General features: G+C 44.9%; 1 protein-coding gene and 1 long non-coding RNA gene across 2 annotated transcripts in view; both read right to left on the bottom strand.

Moving 5' to 3' along the window:
* Positions 1-5,354: 5,354 nt before the first annotated feature.
* Positions 5,355-6,000, bottom strand: LOC132959378 (uncharacterized). Its single transcript, XR_009666981.1, has 3 exons — positions 5,658-6,000; positions 5,590-5,627; positions 5,355-5,498 (listed from the first exon to the last, which is right to left on the bottom strand). It is a non-coding gene; the product is annotated as an uncharacterized LOC132959378 (long non-coding RNA).
* A 4,216-nt stretch (positions 6,001-10,216) lies between these two features.
* nlgn4xa (neuroligin 4 X-linked a) overlaps positions 10,217-18,553 on the bottom strand; it is a 76,915-nt gene continuing 68,578 nt past the window's right edge. The window contains exons 5-6 of the mRNA XM_061032142.1: positions 17,728-18,517; positions 10,217-12,613 (exon numbers count right to left, since the gene is read on the bottom strand). Coding sequence (XP_060888125.1) covers positions 11,719-12,613; positions 17,728-18,517 — 1,685 coding nt within the window. The 3' untranslated portion in view covers positions 10,217-11,718. The remainder of the gene's footprint in view (positions 12,614-17,727; positions 18,518-18,553) is intronic.

Genomic DNA, 18,553 nt, shown 5'->3' with positions numbered 1-18,553 from the left:
TGTCTTTCTTAGAAGGAAGAGACATGTTTGTCTAACCAGGACGTCCTCAGGTACAGTAATGAGTTGAGGTCATCAGTGCAGAGCTCAGAACACAGTTACCATGGTTACACATGTATGTCAGAGAAAAATAGACGTGCAGTCTGAAGCTAGGTTAATTCAATTATGTGTTGATCACTTGTGTGTAAAAAAGGAAAAAACCCGGCTGGATCTCTTACCTCAGTGAGTCTTCAGCCCACACATCAGGACTTTTAGATCGTGCTCCCGCTTGTTAAATAAATAATGTCTCTCACTCCACAGGCACTCGGGGAATATGTGCAGCATACATGTGTTTCCTGCAGGGTTTACATTTCCTCTTGACCCTCTCTCCCTGCACCCTGCTCCTCTGAACAAGTGCTAAGTTGATGTGGAGCAGAAGAATCTATTAGTATTGATCTTATAGCCGCTGCTCTCCTCGTACTCATGTCCCCCGTCGGTGTTTTCCATGTGCTCAGGCCTCTGCATGTTCCTCTGCCTCTTTATGTCACGCCTGTGGGCATTTTTCGGAGCGCAGCGCTGAGCAGGTCTCGCCCGGTAAATGGAGCATCAAGGTCATTGTTAGCTGTGGGAGATGTTGTGCTAATAAAGCTCCTGCAGCTGGTGTTGTGCACGGTGAGTTCTCACCTTGTAAAGCCAAGCGGCTAAGCGCTTTATTTTTATTTATTTTTCTTTGTGAATAATGTCAGCATGAATAAGACCTCCATCCTCAACGGGAACATTAATAATGACTTTACGCCTACTCCCAGCCTTGAACGGAAACCTTTAGAGTCAACAGCAAGCCATGTTTTTCACTCAATATCAAAATAAAGACACGAGATGTTCTATATTTAATCGTACACATTCAAATGAAATCGCTAGTATGACCCTGAGAAGATTAATTCTTCCTCAATCATCTCTTGATGTAGATTTCATATTTTCAGAGAGCGCGCCTTTACACCTTTTCTTGTTCAATGCACTCAGTCAAAATTAACTCCTGTCTCTTTTTTCCTGGTTTGTTAAAAGGAGCAATATGTAACTCTGACACCTAGGGTTTAAAATGGGTACTGCAGTCCCAATTCAAAACATTGTAGAGACCTCGTTTTAGGTTTTCCTGGTTTGATTCAGTCTGTTATCAAACCTCTGGAGGCAGGTTTGGATCGTGTGGTATCGGGCTGCATTAATAAACTAAACTGAAAAGAGTCGCTGTCCGTGGTGCTGAAAGGACGACCGCTCTGAGGACGGTGACTGGGGTGCATTCCAAATAAGACTTTGACTTTTCCAACTTGAAGGACTTCACATTCAGACTGATATTAATCACTGAAGTCAAACATCACCTCCCTTCATCCCCAAATGTAACTGATCTTTTAATCACACTGCATCGACATCTCCTATCATTACAGCCTGGCTCCCGGCTGCAGGCTGAAGATAAAAGCTGGATTAACACCAAAACTTTTTGCACTGTTTCCTCATTTATCCATTATCTTCCGCTTATCCGAGGCCGGGTCCCGTTGGCAGCAACAAGTCGCCCCAGAAGTCCCTCTCCCAAGCTCCTCCTGGGGGATCCCAAGGCGTTCCCAGGCCAGAAGGGATATAAAATCACTCGCGAGGGTCTACCCCAAAGTCTCCTTCCATTTGGACTTTTCCGGAAGACCTCCAAACGTAGCTGACCAGGAGGATCCTAATCAGAGGCCCAAACCACCTCAGCCGGCTCCTTTGGATGCATCATGTAGACGCCACAATATGTCAAAACCAGTCTGTTTATTCAGAGCGACTAATGAGCTGATATTTATAAAACCTTGATGGAAAGCCATGTCTGTACTTCCTGATGAATCCAGTCCAGCTCCCGATGAAGGAGAATTGTTGTGGTTTGGGGGTTAGTAGTTCACTCACTTCAAACAATGAACCAGAATAAACTAGTTTCATGTCGGCGCTCGCTCAATTATTAAAGATCCCAAAATAATTCAGCCTCACAGCTTCGGTCTGTCTTCGCATTAGCATTCTGCTGCGGCTCCGTGTTGCATAATATGAGAAAAAACAATCATGGCAGAGGTTCTTAATGAATGCAGAGAAGCTTTTCTGGCTCTGCAAACTGTTTCATGATCCCAGAAAGAAAAAGCAGGCTAACTACGCACGGTGACCCAACCTGTCATGAGCCAAAAATAAAGAAAACACAGCCTAAATACAACCCCCCCCCCCTCCCCCTCTCTCTCTTAGAAAGCTTGTTTTGTCTCCACTTCAGCCCTGATCCCAGCAGGTGTCTGGTGACTGATGATCGGGCCGTCAGATGGGGGCTGACTCTGGGTCAGTTGGTCAGAGAGTCCTGGACTCTTTTCTCAGCAGGAGGCTTCAAGGGTCAGCTTACAGGAAGGATACGTTTCTCCATCTGTGTCGCCTGCAGATCTCAGGACTGAGACGGTTTTCACACCGGCATCCACCAGTCGTTTTCTCAGTTGTCTAACAAGAAAACATCGCATGAAAAATGTACTAACGGGAGTCTGCCAGTTTACATTTCATCTCTCTTTGGCAGCGATATAAACATGTGAACAATTATTACAGACAGATTATATCTCACATATATTATATATATATATTTTACATCATGATAATATCTGTCTCACCTTACTGTCATCTGTTCTGCACATGTTAAATTTACAAATGATCCCTGCACTCATGTTCACTTCATTTGTCTGTGTACTCGCCGTTATACTGAATAGTTTCTGCTGATAATCTGTCTACACTCTGCACTTTAACTTATGTCAATACTGTCCATTTACTACTCTGTTTTTACACATTTAATCTTCCATATTTAATCTTCCTATTTAAGACTAGTAATGTTTAGTTAAATCCTGGTTGTATATATTCCCATTCTTAGTTTTGATATTTTTTGTATTTATTTACTTTGTATTTAATATTATATTGTGTTTAGATTTGCTAATATTGTGTTTTTTACTCATTGTGTGTTTGGACAACCTGCTGCTGTAACGCCACAATTTCCCAGTTTGGGATCAATAATCGTCATAAGACCGCGAGAAGGATGTTCAAATTTTGCTTCAAGCTTCAAACTGCAGTCATGAAGTCGGATCAGAGAACACCTAGCTGTGGGAGTGTCAACCACCAGGGGGAGGGGTCACTGCCCTTTGTGATGTCATGAAGGGAAATCTCCAAACAGGCTGTTTGAGCACACATTTTCTGAAAAGTGGAGCAGGTAAAAACAAGAGAGGATGGACTTTTCTAGTCATTTGGGGGTTTTGAAGACAGACTAGTAACACATATTAGTGTTAGAACAAGATGTATTTTACAGAAGATGTAAAAGAATTTGCACAGGGTAAACATAGTGGTCATCATGACTCGTTTCTGTCCTGAAGAGGAGCATATTTAGTTTTTTGTCGGGGCAACTCGGCCTGAAAGAAAACCGAGTTTAAAAAAAAGGACTCGTCTCTGCTTGTTTTTTTAATGGCCTTTAATCGCTGCTAGACAGGAAATTGGATTATCATGCTTTCTGCTCGACTTAAAAAGAGCCAATGCAATAAAGACAGAGAGAAGACTTACAGGATCAACAACTTGGAGAATTTCACGGTAAAAAGAAAATAATTCACCTCCTGCCTGAGCCCTTCTCTGACTCTGTGAGAAACATTAAAGCTCATCAGTGTCAGTCTGTTTCCTCTGTGCTCTCCTGTTTCCTCCACACTGAAGAAGACGATCTATTTCAATGTCAGAGGCAGGAAGGTTCAGGTGAGACCTTTAGGAACTTTTTGATTGGGAAACCTATTCAAAAATCCCTCTTTGCCTCATGCAGCTTATTTCACAGACGCCCCAACACTTTCCTTTTGGAGGGTGCAAACACAGTCACCAGGCGACAGAAGGAGAGCGTGTTTGAAGTCCACTTCAGAACATTTGGTGGATTTCTTCAATAATTCTGATAGTGAGTATTTTCATGTGCAGGGTTACATTTCTTTCACACACAGACTGTTCACTTTTGGCAGACTGAAAAGAGGTTGAAAGTCTGCTTTGAAATCCAAGAAGTGAAGCTTTTTTTTCCTCCTCCGTGGCGTCTGTCCATCCGCGCCTGAGAAGAGCTGCAACTTTTCTCTTCTCATGGACATGGATTAAAGCCTTCAGGAGTCCATCGGTATTAACTCATCCATTCAAACACATTCACACACTGCTCACCAAAAAAAGTTGTAACTGTACCGGTGGTCCTGAAATTGAGCCTGTTACTGATATTGTGAAATATGTATATTTGTTATTAATATTTGCATACTAATGTAACTCAATATAGACAAGTGGAGGTAACAGTCGCATATGTTTTCTATACACATTCCTCTTAACTACTATTATCCCTTATTTAAAACAGCAGGTAGTAATGAGGAAGCAAATCAGCAATCAAGCAGAAAGAGAAAAAAGTAGCAAAAGATGGGAAAAAAAGAATACAAAGTAGGTAGGAGGGATGTAAAGATAACCTCCATTTATGATTGAATTTTTACTTAATTAAAATTGAAGTTAATAAATACAAATTGTTATATATTTCTTTCTATTTCAGTTGTGTCATGAAAATAGAAAATATCCCTTTTCTTATTTTTTTTTCTAAGTAAGACTTTAAGTGTTATATTTCTTCTTTATAAATGCTGACACTGATCATAACAGAAGCTAAAAGCAGCCAAAAGTTTTAAAAAAACAAATCACCATCGCGAGATATGTTTCTATGAGGGCTATGACTTTTTAGGTGAATTTCAAAATGGAACTTTAAGCAAACAGACACATATCAAGTCTTACAAAAAACAACAAAAAAGTATCAACGTATCAAGAACATGACTCCAAAACTGTTATTTAATAGCGTAGTATTCAGAAACAAAGCACCCTGCTAAGTTTAGCAAACCAAGCAAGAGGAGATTTTCCAGCAGCTAGCAGGCTTTGTGCCCAGGCTACAAACAACCACACAAACATTCAAAAGGTGGTGAAGCAACTCATGCAACGTAAAAACACAAGCAAAACTTATCAATATAGACCACCGTATCAAAAGCATGAATAGTACACTTTAACTCAGAAGCTTTGTTTATAAAAAGTTGCATTTAAACCAACAAGCCAAGAAGAAGAAGTTGCACACCGACAGCAAGCAGACCTCCGCACAAACAGCAAACAGGTTTCTAAACAATGCAAAGTTCAATAAGTTCTAAAACTTTAAAAAGCCTCGGCGGGCTTTCTCACTCATAGTGTATACCCAGGCAGCAGAAAAAAACACAGCACACAGAGATAAAGAACAAGACACAGCTCATAGCAAAACCTCCAAATCATCAACAGAACACAGCCAGCAGTTACACAAACAAACAAACAAACAAACAAACAAACACAGCAGCAGACAGGTTTAGCAAAGAAAACTGGACAGAGGAGATAGAGACAGAAAAATAAATAATGAAAAATGGACTCACATTTGGACGTTTCTTTTCATGGCAAGATGATGTCCAAGTCATATCAGGTCTCTGTGTCTGTTAAGTCAAGTTTAAGAACGTTAGACATCAAGAAGAAAACGAGTCCTGAGACAGAAAGTGCAACACTTTCAACTCACATTTTACTTACTTCTCGAAGGCGTTCTCTTTTCTGTAATGTGTCGGTGTCTTAAGGTTAAGACCCAATGCAGTTGCTACTAGCAACAGCAGAAAGCTAGCTGAAGTATCCAGCATATTTTGTTGATCTGCTCACTTTCTGTAGTTTGCAGTGAGAAAGAAGTTTGACAAGCTTCATAATTCAGTTCGTTGAAGCTTGAAAATATCACTTTGTTTTACTTTATTTCCCTTACGTGACTTGTACAGACTCAATGTTTGACTGTTCTGTTTCCCTGCAGACAACTGACACAGCTGTGATTAATAATGGTTAACGAGTGGTCTTCTTTGAGCATGCCATGGTAGTGAGCCACACCAAGCCTACATTCTTCCTTTGTGTCACATTTCCAATTTCTGCTGGGATGTTTTCAGATTTGACCTTAAACTGGAGCCGATCTGAAGCGTTCTCCCTGTGCTCTCGGGCTCACTGGTCACCTTTATTCTTAGATTGAGCTCATGTTTGTGCCTTCAAACTTGTGATTTATGTTCTAACCTGTGGAACAAGCAGCAGCTCCCAGCCCTCCAGAGAGCCTCTCTGACAGGACTACATCTGTGTGAGTGAGGACACAGGGACGGACCAGAGACCTGTGTAATCCTGCAGTATTAAAACAACCATGCGGGGGAAGGGAAGGCCATGATTAAATTTGTTAGTCTGAGACAGAGCCTTTTACATTTTGTGACTAACCCAATTTGGTGTGTCTGCTGGGGCCGCTGAAAACACTGCTCCCCGTTCAGCCCGCCGCCATAAATCATCGGTGCTGTTTCATCCAGCGACGGAGCGGCGGGGCAGAATATCACCCTGCTCTGACCTCCATGTCCTACATGCTGTGGTTTCCATCAGAGGGAGACGCTCGCCCTCCTCACTCTGCGGCTATATATAGAGCTGCAGCTGAATATAGAGAATCTTGACTGTCTCCAGCTGCAGAAAATGTTACAGGCTGTAAAGAAGAACATCAACCTAAACAGGGACATAATGTTCACGACATTTTGTCAGTGATTTTTTTAGTGCTAACCCCTCCAGCGTCACTGCTGTCTTCACTGTGACATCTATCAGAGATGTGCTGCATGAATTCGGTCGTCTGAGCAGGAAACGCCAATTGCATGATGACAGTCGTCTGTTGGCATTGTACAGAATGTGGAGGACGGTTGTTCCCTGCTGGAGGATAAACAGCTCTGGCACAGTCAATAAAAATCACACATAACATGGTAGAAACGTTCATGCTAGTCAGCCCTGCAAACCACCTGAAGAACGTTTTATGCAGCACATTAATAATCCCAAAAAACACATTGGACCTCAGAGTGATTATCATCTATAATAATAACATGCTTTCCCTTCAAGACTCCTGAATTATTGATTCATGCGTTAGGCCTCCTGGTTGAACTATGCATCACACTGTGCATGACTTTGTCGTGAAGGTAACACATTCATCTGAAGAGGAAGTAGCTGCTGCTCATTTTTATTATGTTCAAAAAAAAAAGAGCTTTTCACTCGTTCTGTAACAGAATCCGTTTTCCTTCCAACTGAAGCCGTCGGTGCATCTTTGCTGCAATCGCTCGGGGAGCTGCAGAATATTCATGCCACTGATGATTTTATTCAATTACAAAGAAGCTTCAAACTAATGAAACATGCAGCCTCTGAAGGCTTCAATTAAATCTCACTCACACGGTTGACAAGCAGGTAAACATTTTGCAAATCCGGAGCCCGAGGTTTGGCTGCGGGCCTGAAAATGATTTGAATATTCTGCACCAGATGCTTCCGCCAGGGTTTGGACGGGAGCTTTTTTTTCACCTTGAGCTTTTTTTTCACTCACTATTCTACCTTAGGAACATCTTTGGCACCAACACTTCAGTGAATCTGAAGACAATTTGCTTTCGACCGGAGCGGAAAATCCCAACAATCATAAGACGATATTTTCTCGATGTATCCCCTCAAGTCCAGCATCAGAAGGAGGAAGACGCTGGGCCTTGTACTCCCCCTCCGTCTGTCCTCTAAAATAAACTCCCTCGTTCATTCCTCCCCTCTCCTCTGCTCTCTTTCCACGCCACGCCGTCCACTGTAAACATTGTGCATTAAACATGTGAGTCCATTGGCGTCTGTTTGATGTTGTGGCCAGACAATGAGAAGGAGAAACAGGGACATTAGAGCGGACCAGCTGCTTCCCCCAGACGCCCCCCCCCCCCCTTACCCTCCAGCATTAGCCCCTCTGAGATCAGCCGGGTCCTGCTGGTCAGTCCATTACACACACATAAAGCCCATAAATCGGACCGGATCAAAGTCCAAATTACAGTCCAGTAAACTGCTGCATCACATTTTTCCTTTTTAACTCAGAACAAATGAACCTTCCACAAAACCAGCTCGTACATCTTAGTCCTCCTCCAGTCTCCAAAGAGGAAACCGGGAATCTTTTCTGTTGACTATTCTGGGAAACATGACGTCGTTAATGGCTCAGCTCGGTCCCAATAAACATTACTTCTTCCAGAGAGATTTTTGACCACAAATAACGGACACAGAGCTTCTGTCTGTTCTGGATCTGTGAGCTTCAAAGTGAAAGTCTGACGTCAGAGAGAGGCCCATGAGGAGGATGGTGCAGACGTTCTGTCTCAATTCAAACACACTAATAGTGTCACAACTTTACATTCATTAACCCCAGGAAGCACTATTTTAGAAATCTTGTGTTAGATTTAGACGAATCCCATGATCCTTTGCGGCCATCACCTCTGAGCCCCTCATTAACATGGACACCGTCGTGCTGCAGCTGAACACAAAAACTATTTAGGAGTCTGAAAGGGAGTGGAGGACAATATTTCCCAAAGTAAAAGATGCAGAGGGAGATTTCTGGAGGCCATTACCGCTGCCTCTTTCCCTCACCACTTAACTGCATATATATTGACTCTGAAGATTTCATATTCATCTATTAAGGCTGCAGCTACCCAGGGAGGGGAATGCAATCAAGCGGCTCTGCTGCCGTGTATTTACCTGCATTTTAATTCATGTTTGGGGAGCATGGCTCTCTCTGCAGCTGGGTTCTGTGTGCCTAGAAAACACTTCACCAACTCTCACCTCACACACACACACACACTCACACAACCTTCATCTCTGCCCACTCCCATTTGGTGCGCCACCTTGTCACCGTGGCGATCGATACGCCTCGGTAATGGCTGCCTGGAGAGCGCTGCTCTTGAATGACAGTTCTGGGACCGCGGTTGAATGATGGAGCGCTGTTGCCGGCTTAATTAACTTCCAGTCAAGTCTCACATTCAGCACCCACCCCACCCCGAACCCCTTACCGTCATTCTCTTGCATCAGCCGCCCCCCCCCCCCCCCTTCCAAGCCTCCACCCCATTACCCTAAGCATAAACAACGTGCCAATTAAAAGGCTTCTTGCTCATTCCCCCAGCTTTGTTTGCACGAGTCTCAAAATAAATATTCATCTCCGTATGCATGCGGCTTGTTCTCTGGATCATATATTATGGATCAAACAATTTAGCAAATGAAAGAAAGTTTTCCCCGTCTCATAAAAGATTTTCACACGTCACCCTGTGCTCATGGGAACGGGGTGGGGGGGGGGTGGGGGCTTTGTAAATGTCACAGGAGATTGTATGGAGACATTCACTGCGCCTCAGTAACTGCAGATTACTATTAAAGATTTCAATTTTCCTCCTGTCACTTCAGTTTTAAGTCAAAAGCTAATTATCGTGGCTTGTTGCAAACACGATCAATAGATTGAGTAGTGAGCGAAGGTGGTGCTGATGGGGAGGGCGACTTCAAGACAGTTTTCCTGAGTACATGATGGGGGCGTCGGGGGAGGCCTTGTTACCACGGCAGCAGCTCACTTTGCCATTCAGCTCAGAAGCGCGTCTTGTTTTCCCTTACGGAGCACAACAGCAATCCACAAAGAGGATTCAGCTTAGCCGGCAGAGCACAAACTGTTTGCAGATGCAATTCAACGATTTTAAAGTTTCAGCGGCTAGATTGCCCGTATTGATCGAGTCCGACTCAATGAGAGGTACAACTGCATCAGTGCAGCAAGAGGCTCGGGGATAATGGCGGAGTTTGTATTGTATCAAATGTGAAACGCAGTTTGTGTATTTGAGTTTTCTCCACTGCTGTGAAGCTGTGAAGCTGTGTTTTCTGCAGTGGTTTTCAGGTGGAAGGAGTTAAAGTTGCAGTAAATTTTGCTCAAAGGAAAAGTTTAAATGCAAAAAATTGCAAACAGCTTTATCTTTACAAACTGCAGCTTTTCGATTATTTAGAGTTAAGTCTAAACCAGAGGTTCTCAGCTAGTCTAGCCTCCTACAGTTGGACCCACAGCCAACTGCTCCAGGAGAAATCTCGACCCAAATTTCTGATATTTTTTTAACCAATGAGATTTGTTTGATGAAAAAATTGCACAGCTTGGCAGAAAATGTGACAGAACAAAAAGACTTTGAAAAAGACACACCATCAGGACCCGCTGAAAAAAACAGCTCTGCGACCCTTTTTTGGGTCCTGACCCACCAGTTGAGAACCACTGCTCTACCTGATATAAACAGGCGTCCAATCACATTTGCACACACACACACACACACGCACACACACATGCACCAATGAAAGCCCCCACATGTCTCTGTTCTCTTTTTTTTTAGAAAATACTGTGATATTTTATTAAAAATGTTGCAGAAAAAGTTTATACAGGTGTCCAGCCAGAAATATCTCTATCATCACTTAAGGCAAAACTGCAAACAAATAAAAGACAAACTAAAGATTTCCCAAAGTCCACATTAAAACCCTCGTTGTCTCGACTGGTCTCGGGGCCAAACGGCAAGAATATATCTTTTATAGAATTTACAAACGTAGCTTAAAATCTTCTGGATGTTCGTCCATTTTTTTTTTGTTGTAATAGGATGCAAAACAGAACGAGAGTTAATGTTTGTCATTTTATAATAATTAATATCATTAATATTTACACTCATTCACTTGCTTTTTGTAACCCAAAGTATCACAAGCCCGGCACAATACTTTACATATTGCTAGCATATGACAATTTGAAATATCTAACATATATTTCTTTACAAACATATCCAACTAATATCGATACAAAAACCCGCTGCCTGTTTTATGTCTAAATAATACATTGCTGGTCACATTGTAAGCTCAGGCAACGCCGAGATCGCAAGACAGAAAAAAGCCCACAAAGAAAACTAGCGAGAGCAGAACAGGATGGCGGCAGGTGATGGGAGCGGGGCGAGTCGTCCTTGTCAGACGCGAGACTCGTCTGAAAAACGGAGAGGAAAAGCTCGTCCTGCACATGCAATGTGGAAAAAGAGTGAAACGAAAAAAGCAACACACGAGACAGTGCTGGATGAGGTGGCCTGCAGACGCACACTGTGCAACTCTCCGAGGGTGGGATTGTGTTCGCATTTTGGTCATTCTGTAAAAAAACAAACAAACAGATGAAACACGGGTCGTAATCAGAAACAGAATGACGAATGTTTCAGGGATATTTACACGCACCGGAACGGAAAAAAAATCTACAACCTGGAAAAGAAAAACCAAAAAAAAAAAAAAAAAGATCTCAGCCCGAAAAAGAAAACAATAACAGGAGGAGCTCTTTGAATATTTTTCTTCTTTTTTTTGACATTTTTAAAATTCCACACACATCGATATAGCTTTTTTTCTTGTTTTCTCTTTTATACAAAGTTTCATAAATACATTTCAGGCTGGGGTGTAGAATTGTGTGCCCAAGTGTCTGACGCAGTCCCAGACGCTCAATTGTTGCTTTTCAACAGCTGCTGCCGTCGTCTAACTGTTGAGTATTTATGGCACAAAAGCCTCAGCAGAAGCTTCGCACTCAAACTGTTCCCGTCGTGTTGTAAGAACGCTCACAGTCGCCGCCCTGCTCGCCTCGTCTTTTGGTCAAACTCTGAAACCTTCAAATAGAGTTATCACTATAAGAACATTCACTTTGAAGTTCACTTTCCATTCATGTTGTAAATACTTCTCAAGAAGGCGTGGTAGCAAAATAACATCTGCTGAGCCTGTGCTTCACACAGTTTGATCTCGTCTTGCCTTGCGAGGTTGCTGGCCGGTCCAGAGAGAATCCGGCGGCGTCCCGTCCCGCTGGAGCTATACCCGCGTGGTGGAGTGGCCGTGGGGTAAGTTGGTACTGTTCTGGCTGCCACCAAACGTGTTGAAGTTGTGCAGAGGCTGCATGCCAGCCAGAGAGTTGGGGATCATGGTGATGGTGCTGGGGGTCATGAGGGGTATGTCGTCAGGCGACCGCCGCAGGGTGAGGGTGTAGTCGGGCGGGCAGGTGAGGCGCAGCGTGTCGTGGGTCTGCATCGTCTCGCACTCGTGGTGGTGCTCGAGCTCCAGCTGCTGCTGCTTCATCTGCAGGGACATCAGCTCCTCGCTCTGCAGGTGGGCCACGTCGTTGGCGGTGGACGGCGTGTTGGACGGATTGGAGTTGCGCTGAGGGGTGGGGACGCGGCGGTTGGACTCGTGCCGCCGCTTGTCCTTCTTGTAGTAGAGCGCGGCGAAGGCGAGGATGTTCAGAAAGAGCAGCGACGCTCCGACCGCGATGGTCACGCTCAGCTCCGTGGAGTAGTCCCTCTTCGTCTCGATCACCACCGTCGACTCGTCGGTCAGGTCGCCGCTCTTGCGCTGGTCAGTGGTCTGTTTGGTGTTGGCGGGCGGGACACCCGGGTGGCGGGTGGTGGAGGGCCAGTTGTTCTTACCAGGAAAGCGTTTTGTGTAAGGGTAGGGCGTGGTGTCCTGCGGAGGTATCTTTGTGGTGGTTGACACGTACTGAAAGAATTCATTGATGTTGTGCAGATGGGGGACCAGTTCCAACCAGAAAGCGACCTTGGTGGCGCGGTAATGGTCTCGAACTCGAGGTTTGAGGCCGATGTGAAGGTAGAGCTGGTCTTTGGGGTTGTACTTGGTCCACGCCACCTCCTCGAACCGGTTTGGCTTCGTGTGGATGAACTTTGTGTCCTGTGGGACCGGCTGGTTTGGATCCCTGAAAAAAGGAAAACAGAAGAAAGAAGAGAATCAAAGATGTGACATGTGGACACAGCGTCCCTCCAAACTCATGATGTACGGCGGCGTGGTCAGTGCTCTACCTTTTGGAATAAGACAATCTCAGTACCATGTAGTATCATGACCTTTGGGGCTACGAGGTTAAGTTGGCATAAAGAACAAAAGGTTCCACACTTTTTGAGGCGTGCTGGCATTGAACGAGCAGAGAAAGAAATACACCTCTAAAGTAGTTGATGCCTGAACGATTTTGCCAAGCGTCCCTTCATTAATTAAATGAAGACTTTTGGATCCAGTAGATGTCGCCCTTGAAACCAAAACAAACAGTTTGGCCACGCCTCCTCCATACTGAAGCCTCCGCTCTCCTCCAGCGACACACCTCCAACCCCCCTCCCCTCGAGTTTGCACAGAGAAAATTTGCGCAAGCAGCTGACAAAACTCTCCTCAGCTCGAGCTGCAATCTCCGGTGTCCTGCATTCACATGTATACGACAGAGATCTAAAAACTCTTACTAACATCCAAATAATCAGTGAGTATGTTCTTCTTCTTCTCTCTAGTCCTTGACTAAAACTGTTTTTATACACAAGGGGAGGAGCCGGCCGTCCCGTCCATGTAAACAACACAGCCAGCAGGACTCGAGCTTCTCCCTCATTGTAAACAGTCAGGACTCAGAGACACATTTACACAGGACAGACTTGAATTCTGAGCTTCAAAATGTCACATCGACAAAACAAGCTGGCCTCAGATATGAACACATGTCGACACCTGTACGCAGCCTGAGATATAAGGCTGGATAATAAAAACGTGACACCTCTCTCCACATCATTTCAGAGACGGTGAAGATGCATTAACACATAACGGCCATTTAAAACACAAGTTTAATGTGACACTGCGATTTGTCTTTTTCCCTTTAAATCACTTTACAGCACCATTACAGTACAATTAAGGAGCGTGGCTGTCCATTAGATCCACTTTCCACTCATTTATGACACCTTCGGACGAGTCGTTACTCTGAGGAGTCGCAGCCTTTCTTCCGCCTCTCTGCTCCCCGCGTTCACAGATAATGTGTTTCCAGGTGACTCACGATTGAAACGCATGAGCAGACAAAATCCAGTAAAAGCCTTTTCTGGAGTGTTGTCACATTTTCTTAATATTCAATCTCACCTGGGAGGGGTTCCCCCCCCCCGTTCTAGTGTGGAGGAGAGACGCCTCTCGAGCAACTTTTCATCAACTTTGAAGAGGAGAGGGGGAGTGAAGGCTACATGACAACCTTGGAGTGCACACACTGGAGTGTTTCTGCACTGGCGTGTGTGTGTGTGTGTGTGTGTGTGTGTGTGTGTGGGTGTGTGTGGGTGTGGAGGGGGAGTTGTATATTTGAATACTTAATAAGAAGGACTCATCTTGAGTCATGCATTGCATTTGAATTTGGGGGCCACCAAGGAGCCCTGATGAAGTCCTGTCTCTGTATGAGAGATGAACAGTCAGTGAGGGTGTGAGGGTGTGTGTGTGTGTGTGTGTGTGTGTGTGTGTGTGTGTGTGTGTGTGTGTGTGTGTGTGCACGTGTGTGTGTGCAAGAGTACTGATGAATGCATCCAGAAGAGAGGGTGCTGTGCAGTCTATTTATTGGAGTCTGGATTTGCAGAGTTTTTAAGGAAGCGTGTGTGCTAGCTGTTTTCAAATAATTTACTACAAATTATCTTTAGACAAAATGTAAAGGTCACATACCCGCCTCCTCATCGACCAGTGTAAATAAGTCTCAGCTGCTCAGAACAGGCTGCTTCACTTAATGAAACTGCAGACTTAAATCTGAAACACCTCATCGCTCTGATCGACGTTTAAAAAGCTGCACAAGCAGATTAAACGCAGGTTTTTGACATGTTTTGACAAAGATGGATATCTCTCTGCTGAGCTGTTCAATTAAGAACTCAAACATCGACTTCCTCTTTTTGAAAGCTCTTAGAATTATGAGATAAGTCGTCAGAAGGTTGTGCCTCTTTTTCTGTGTATGCAAAGCACTGAATTAGTTTTTTAAGGATTTGAAAGTTACTAAAATGATCTCTCAGGGATCCCTCCGAGGACAACTAAGGATCCGGGGTGCAGCAACACATCGAGTCAGAGCGACCAGCTGAGCTCATGGTCCTGCAGAATCATCACATCTGAACCCTCAGACTGTGTTTGCTCTGCATTGACGGCTCAGATGGAAACCGAGAGGCTTGTGTTCAGAGAGACAACGCCGAGACGAGAGTCCTGAAAGAAAGTAATCACGCTCTTTTATTTTTGGGGAGGTTGTTCCACTGATTGTGCAGAACAAAAAGAGAGAAGAGAGGGGAGGGGTATATCTGCGAGCAGAACAACAGAGCTGCAGACTCCGAGAGGATCTCGCCGCTGCCTCTTTGTTTGCTTTCTCCTTCTCTCTGTCTCTCTGCAGGCCCGCGGCTTATTTGTTATAATCAAACAATTACAGACCTCTGCTTTGCTTGCCGTTTTTCTTTTTAGAACAACATTCTGAATTATGTCACTAGATTAGGTTATTTCATAAGATGCTTTTTGGGACTACGAGTTATTCAATATTCCATAAAAATTAAATCACAACCTGGAGTGAATCTTCAGAGTGTTTATTCCAGTAGTTATGTTTATATTACGGAGCAGAGCACCAGCTCGCTGTAACATGTGTCTTCACTAAACCAGCTGCTCGGAACACGTCGACCCAAAGAGACCCCGAGGAACATTTCACTCTGCTATCACCTTTTTTAGACCAAACAGTCTCAGGAACTTTTCTGAGAACTGAAATCAATCTGTAAGATATTTAGTGAATGAACTTCTGCATGCCGCTACCTCAACCACCACCTGACCATCGGACTCAACCGCCGCCGTCCTCATTCATGCACGGCCTGCTCCGACCTCCAACACCAAAACCAGGAAATGTGGACAACAGGAACATGAGGAAAACAAAGGAGAACTCCTTCCTGCACATTATCCCATATGCGTCTCCAGATAACACTTTACAAATAAAGATGGATTGATCTGTAAATCTTACTGACTAACCACATATGTTCCTCGGAGCTCTTGAGCTTTAAAGTGGAGTAACAGCTGATGAACACAATTTCCTTCTTTTTTTGGATCCAATAGGGATTAATAGTCAACAAGGAAATCTGTGAAGTGCATCAAAGCTCCACCTGTGCCTTCATCTAATGTCTCATTAAAGAGTCTGGACCGAGCCATAATGTAAGGTCGGCCCTCCAACTGGTGTCTGCATATGGACCCATACATAAAGCACTGCTATAGCATGTGGCGGGGCTGTCGTCTCAGTGCTAACATATGCTGGAACAATATGCCACTCCTCTGCTTCTGAATCAGTTTTATAAAAAAAACAAAAAAAACGACACGCTTCAGGCCTCGCGCTCATCGAGGAGCAAAATACTCTCCCTGCTTGCACATGTTTCCATCAAGAACCAATCTGTTGATGATAGCGACGACATCGCTTTAGAAGCTACATCCGCACTCGTCTCGAGTCTGACAAGGTGTATGAAACCTGAAAACACACATTAGCATGAGCAGAGTGCTGGAACAGATGCTTTCCTGTAGTTATGAGCTCTGAGGTTTTCAGTATCTGACACCAGAGCAGCTTTAAGTGTCTGAGGGGGAAGGCAGCTAGCTTTTTAATCCTTTGACTATTAACTTCATTCACACACATAGAGCTCTTCAGTTTAATTCCTCCGTGTACTGACTATGATTTGTTCCATGAACCGTCGGGTTTCCAAAGAACTTAAAATGTATAAATGGCCACAAGGACAAGGAAACAGAGAAGCATTCAGAGTTTAAAGAGAGAATACAAAGTGAAGCAGGGACGTTATTGTGAGTATATCAAACACTAAAACTGAGATATTCTAGGAGCTCCTGAGCTCTCAGGTCTTGAAGGTTCCTCGGGATTGTTGGTGGGGACGGCCGGCTGCTTTGGACCAGGACTTTGGTCCCGGCAGCAGACGCCGAGCTCTCGAGTCGACGGAGCTTCCTCAACCTTCAGCGAAGTGATCGAGCACTACGACCACCTGACGCCCAGCCTCCACCATCAGACCGTGTCGTCCTCATTCCTGCACGGCCTGCTCCGACCTCCACCTCAGCTGCGAGGAAGTGTGGACAACAGGAAGGCGAAATCCTTCCTGCACATTATCCAATCTCCCTTTGGCAAACCGAATCTACTGGAGCGATTCCAAAAGCAACAAATATCTTTTAGTCAGTAAGACTCTGAAATAAATAAAAACATGTTGAGGGTTTAGAATAAAATGATTCCCCATCATATCAGTCTTAAAACATCTCTCGCCTGCGTCTGCAAACCAGCCGCCACACGTCTGAGTGACAGAATAATAGCAGCATACTCAGCCCATACATAATGGCGGCGCCACTCGATCTCATTGTGCGTACATCCAAACTGCCAAATCTTTTCTCTGCGACATCAAAAAGTTTCACAACATCAATCCGCGCTGATTCAAAGTGGGAGACTTTGCAAAAGAGTGCGGGGAGACTTGTTGAGAAATGGCCACACTCCCGGTGATGAATTTGCCTTCAGTCAGTGCTTTATTGGAAGCAGAGAGGGAGAGAGGGAGCTCGTTCCCCCGGTGATCAGGCTTCAGCTGGATGGGAGCCAAAACGGAGAGAGAGCAGGGGAGCGAACGCCATGGCCCGTGAAGCTGATCAAGACTTATTTATTCACCTTAAAGTGAATTTTCAGTATGACTAGGCTGCAAAAAAAAAAAAGCCTGATACCTAATCTCAAGGTGCGTGGAACGAAAACGTGATCCAAATATAAACAGGGAACAAATCCTCTCATAACACCGCCGCAGCACCCGAGGGGGATTTGACTTGTTTTATTAACCTTCCCTTGATCTCTTTGAATCACGGCTCTATCATTTACACAGTTGTCAGAATCTAACTTTTGTTGACACTCCTACCCACATTTGTCTTTTGGGTATCACAAACTAATTCTGCATAAGCTGTGAAGGTAGATTAAAGGTAGGAAACAGAGGAACAGATGATGGCATAACGTTATTCATGCAGGACGAGGCGGTGGACTAAAAGATGGACGGAACAAACACTCACCCTGTTTTAGCGAAGTTGGTCCAGTAGGTCATGACCACGGCGCTCAGCATCACATCGTTCTTGGAGAAGTTGCAGTTGAAGAGATCCGTCGGCCCGATCATGGGGATTCCAAACACGTACGGGACTTCATCGCCGTGCGCCGAGTCGGCCCAGCTGGGCTTCATGTCGCTTTGACAGTGGTGGTAGAAAGCGTAGAAGTAGGTGGGCGATCCGTACTGGGCGTGGAGGTCTGCTGTGGCGACTGCCGGCGCCACCCACTGGTGGTCGGTGAACAGCGCCACCAGGGTCTTGCGTCGGGTCTCTGGGTTCTCCTTGTCGGCCCAGTCCGTGTACATGAACTTGATGGTCTCGCGCAGAGTGTCCTTCCCCTCGGGGTAACCATAGAGGTGATCCACAAAGTCCGACACCGCAAAGTCAAAATCGTTGGCGGACACTCCGTCCTCGCTGTCCACGATCCCGTCCACAAACTTAAACCCCTCCCCCTGATTGACCCCCAGCATGATGTCATAGTTGAGGAACTCCCCTTGCTCCATGAGGATCTGCGGGTCGTCCGGGATGACGTCGCCGTCGATCACAGGCCCGAAGGCGATGTGGTACTTGGCGGGCGTGATGTACTGCTCGATCAGCTCCTTGTAGTTCTTGTTCTGCAGACACTCCACCAGGTCGATGGTGTCCAGCATGTTGCAGCCCACCTTCTCAGCCAGCGCTCGCGTGTACTTGGCGGGCTGGTAGTTCACCGCCCAGCTGGACAGCGCCGTGCCACTCTGGATGATGGCTTTCTGGAACAGATCTGAGAGTGGAGATAGGTATTAGTGGAACACACTCA

This window comes from Labrus mixtus, chromosome 24, assembly GCF_963584025.1.
Source record: "Labrus mixtus chromosome 24, fLabMix1.1, whole genome shotgun sequence".
NCBI classification, from domain to species: Eukaryota; Metazoa; Chordata; class Actinopteri; order Labriformes; family Labridae; genus Labrus; species Labrus mixtus.
This window is presented reverse-complemented; position numbering and strand designations above follow the sequence as displayed.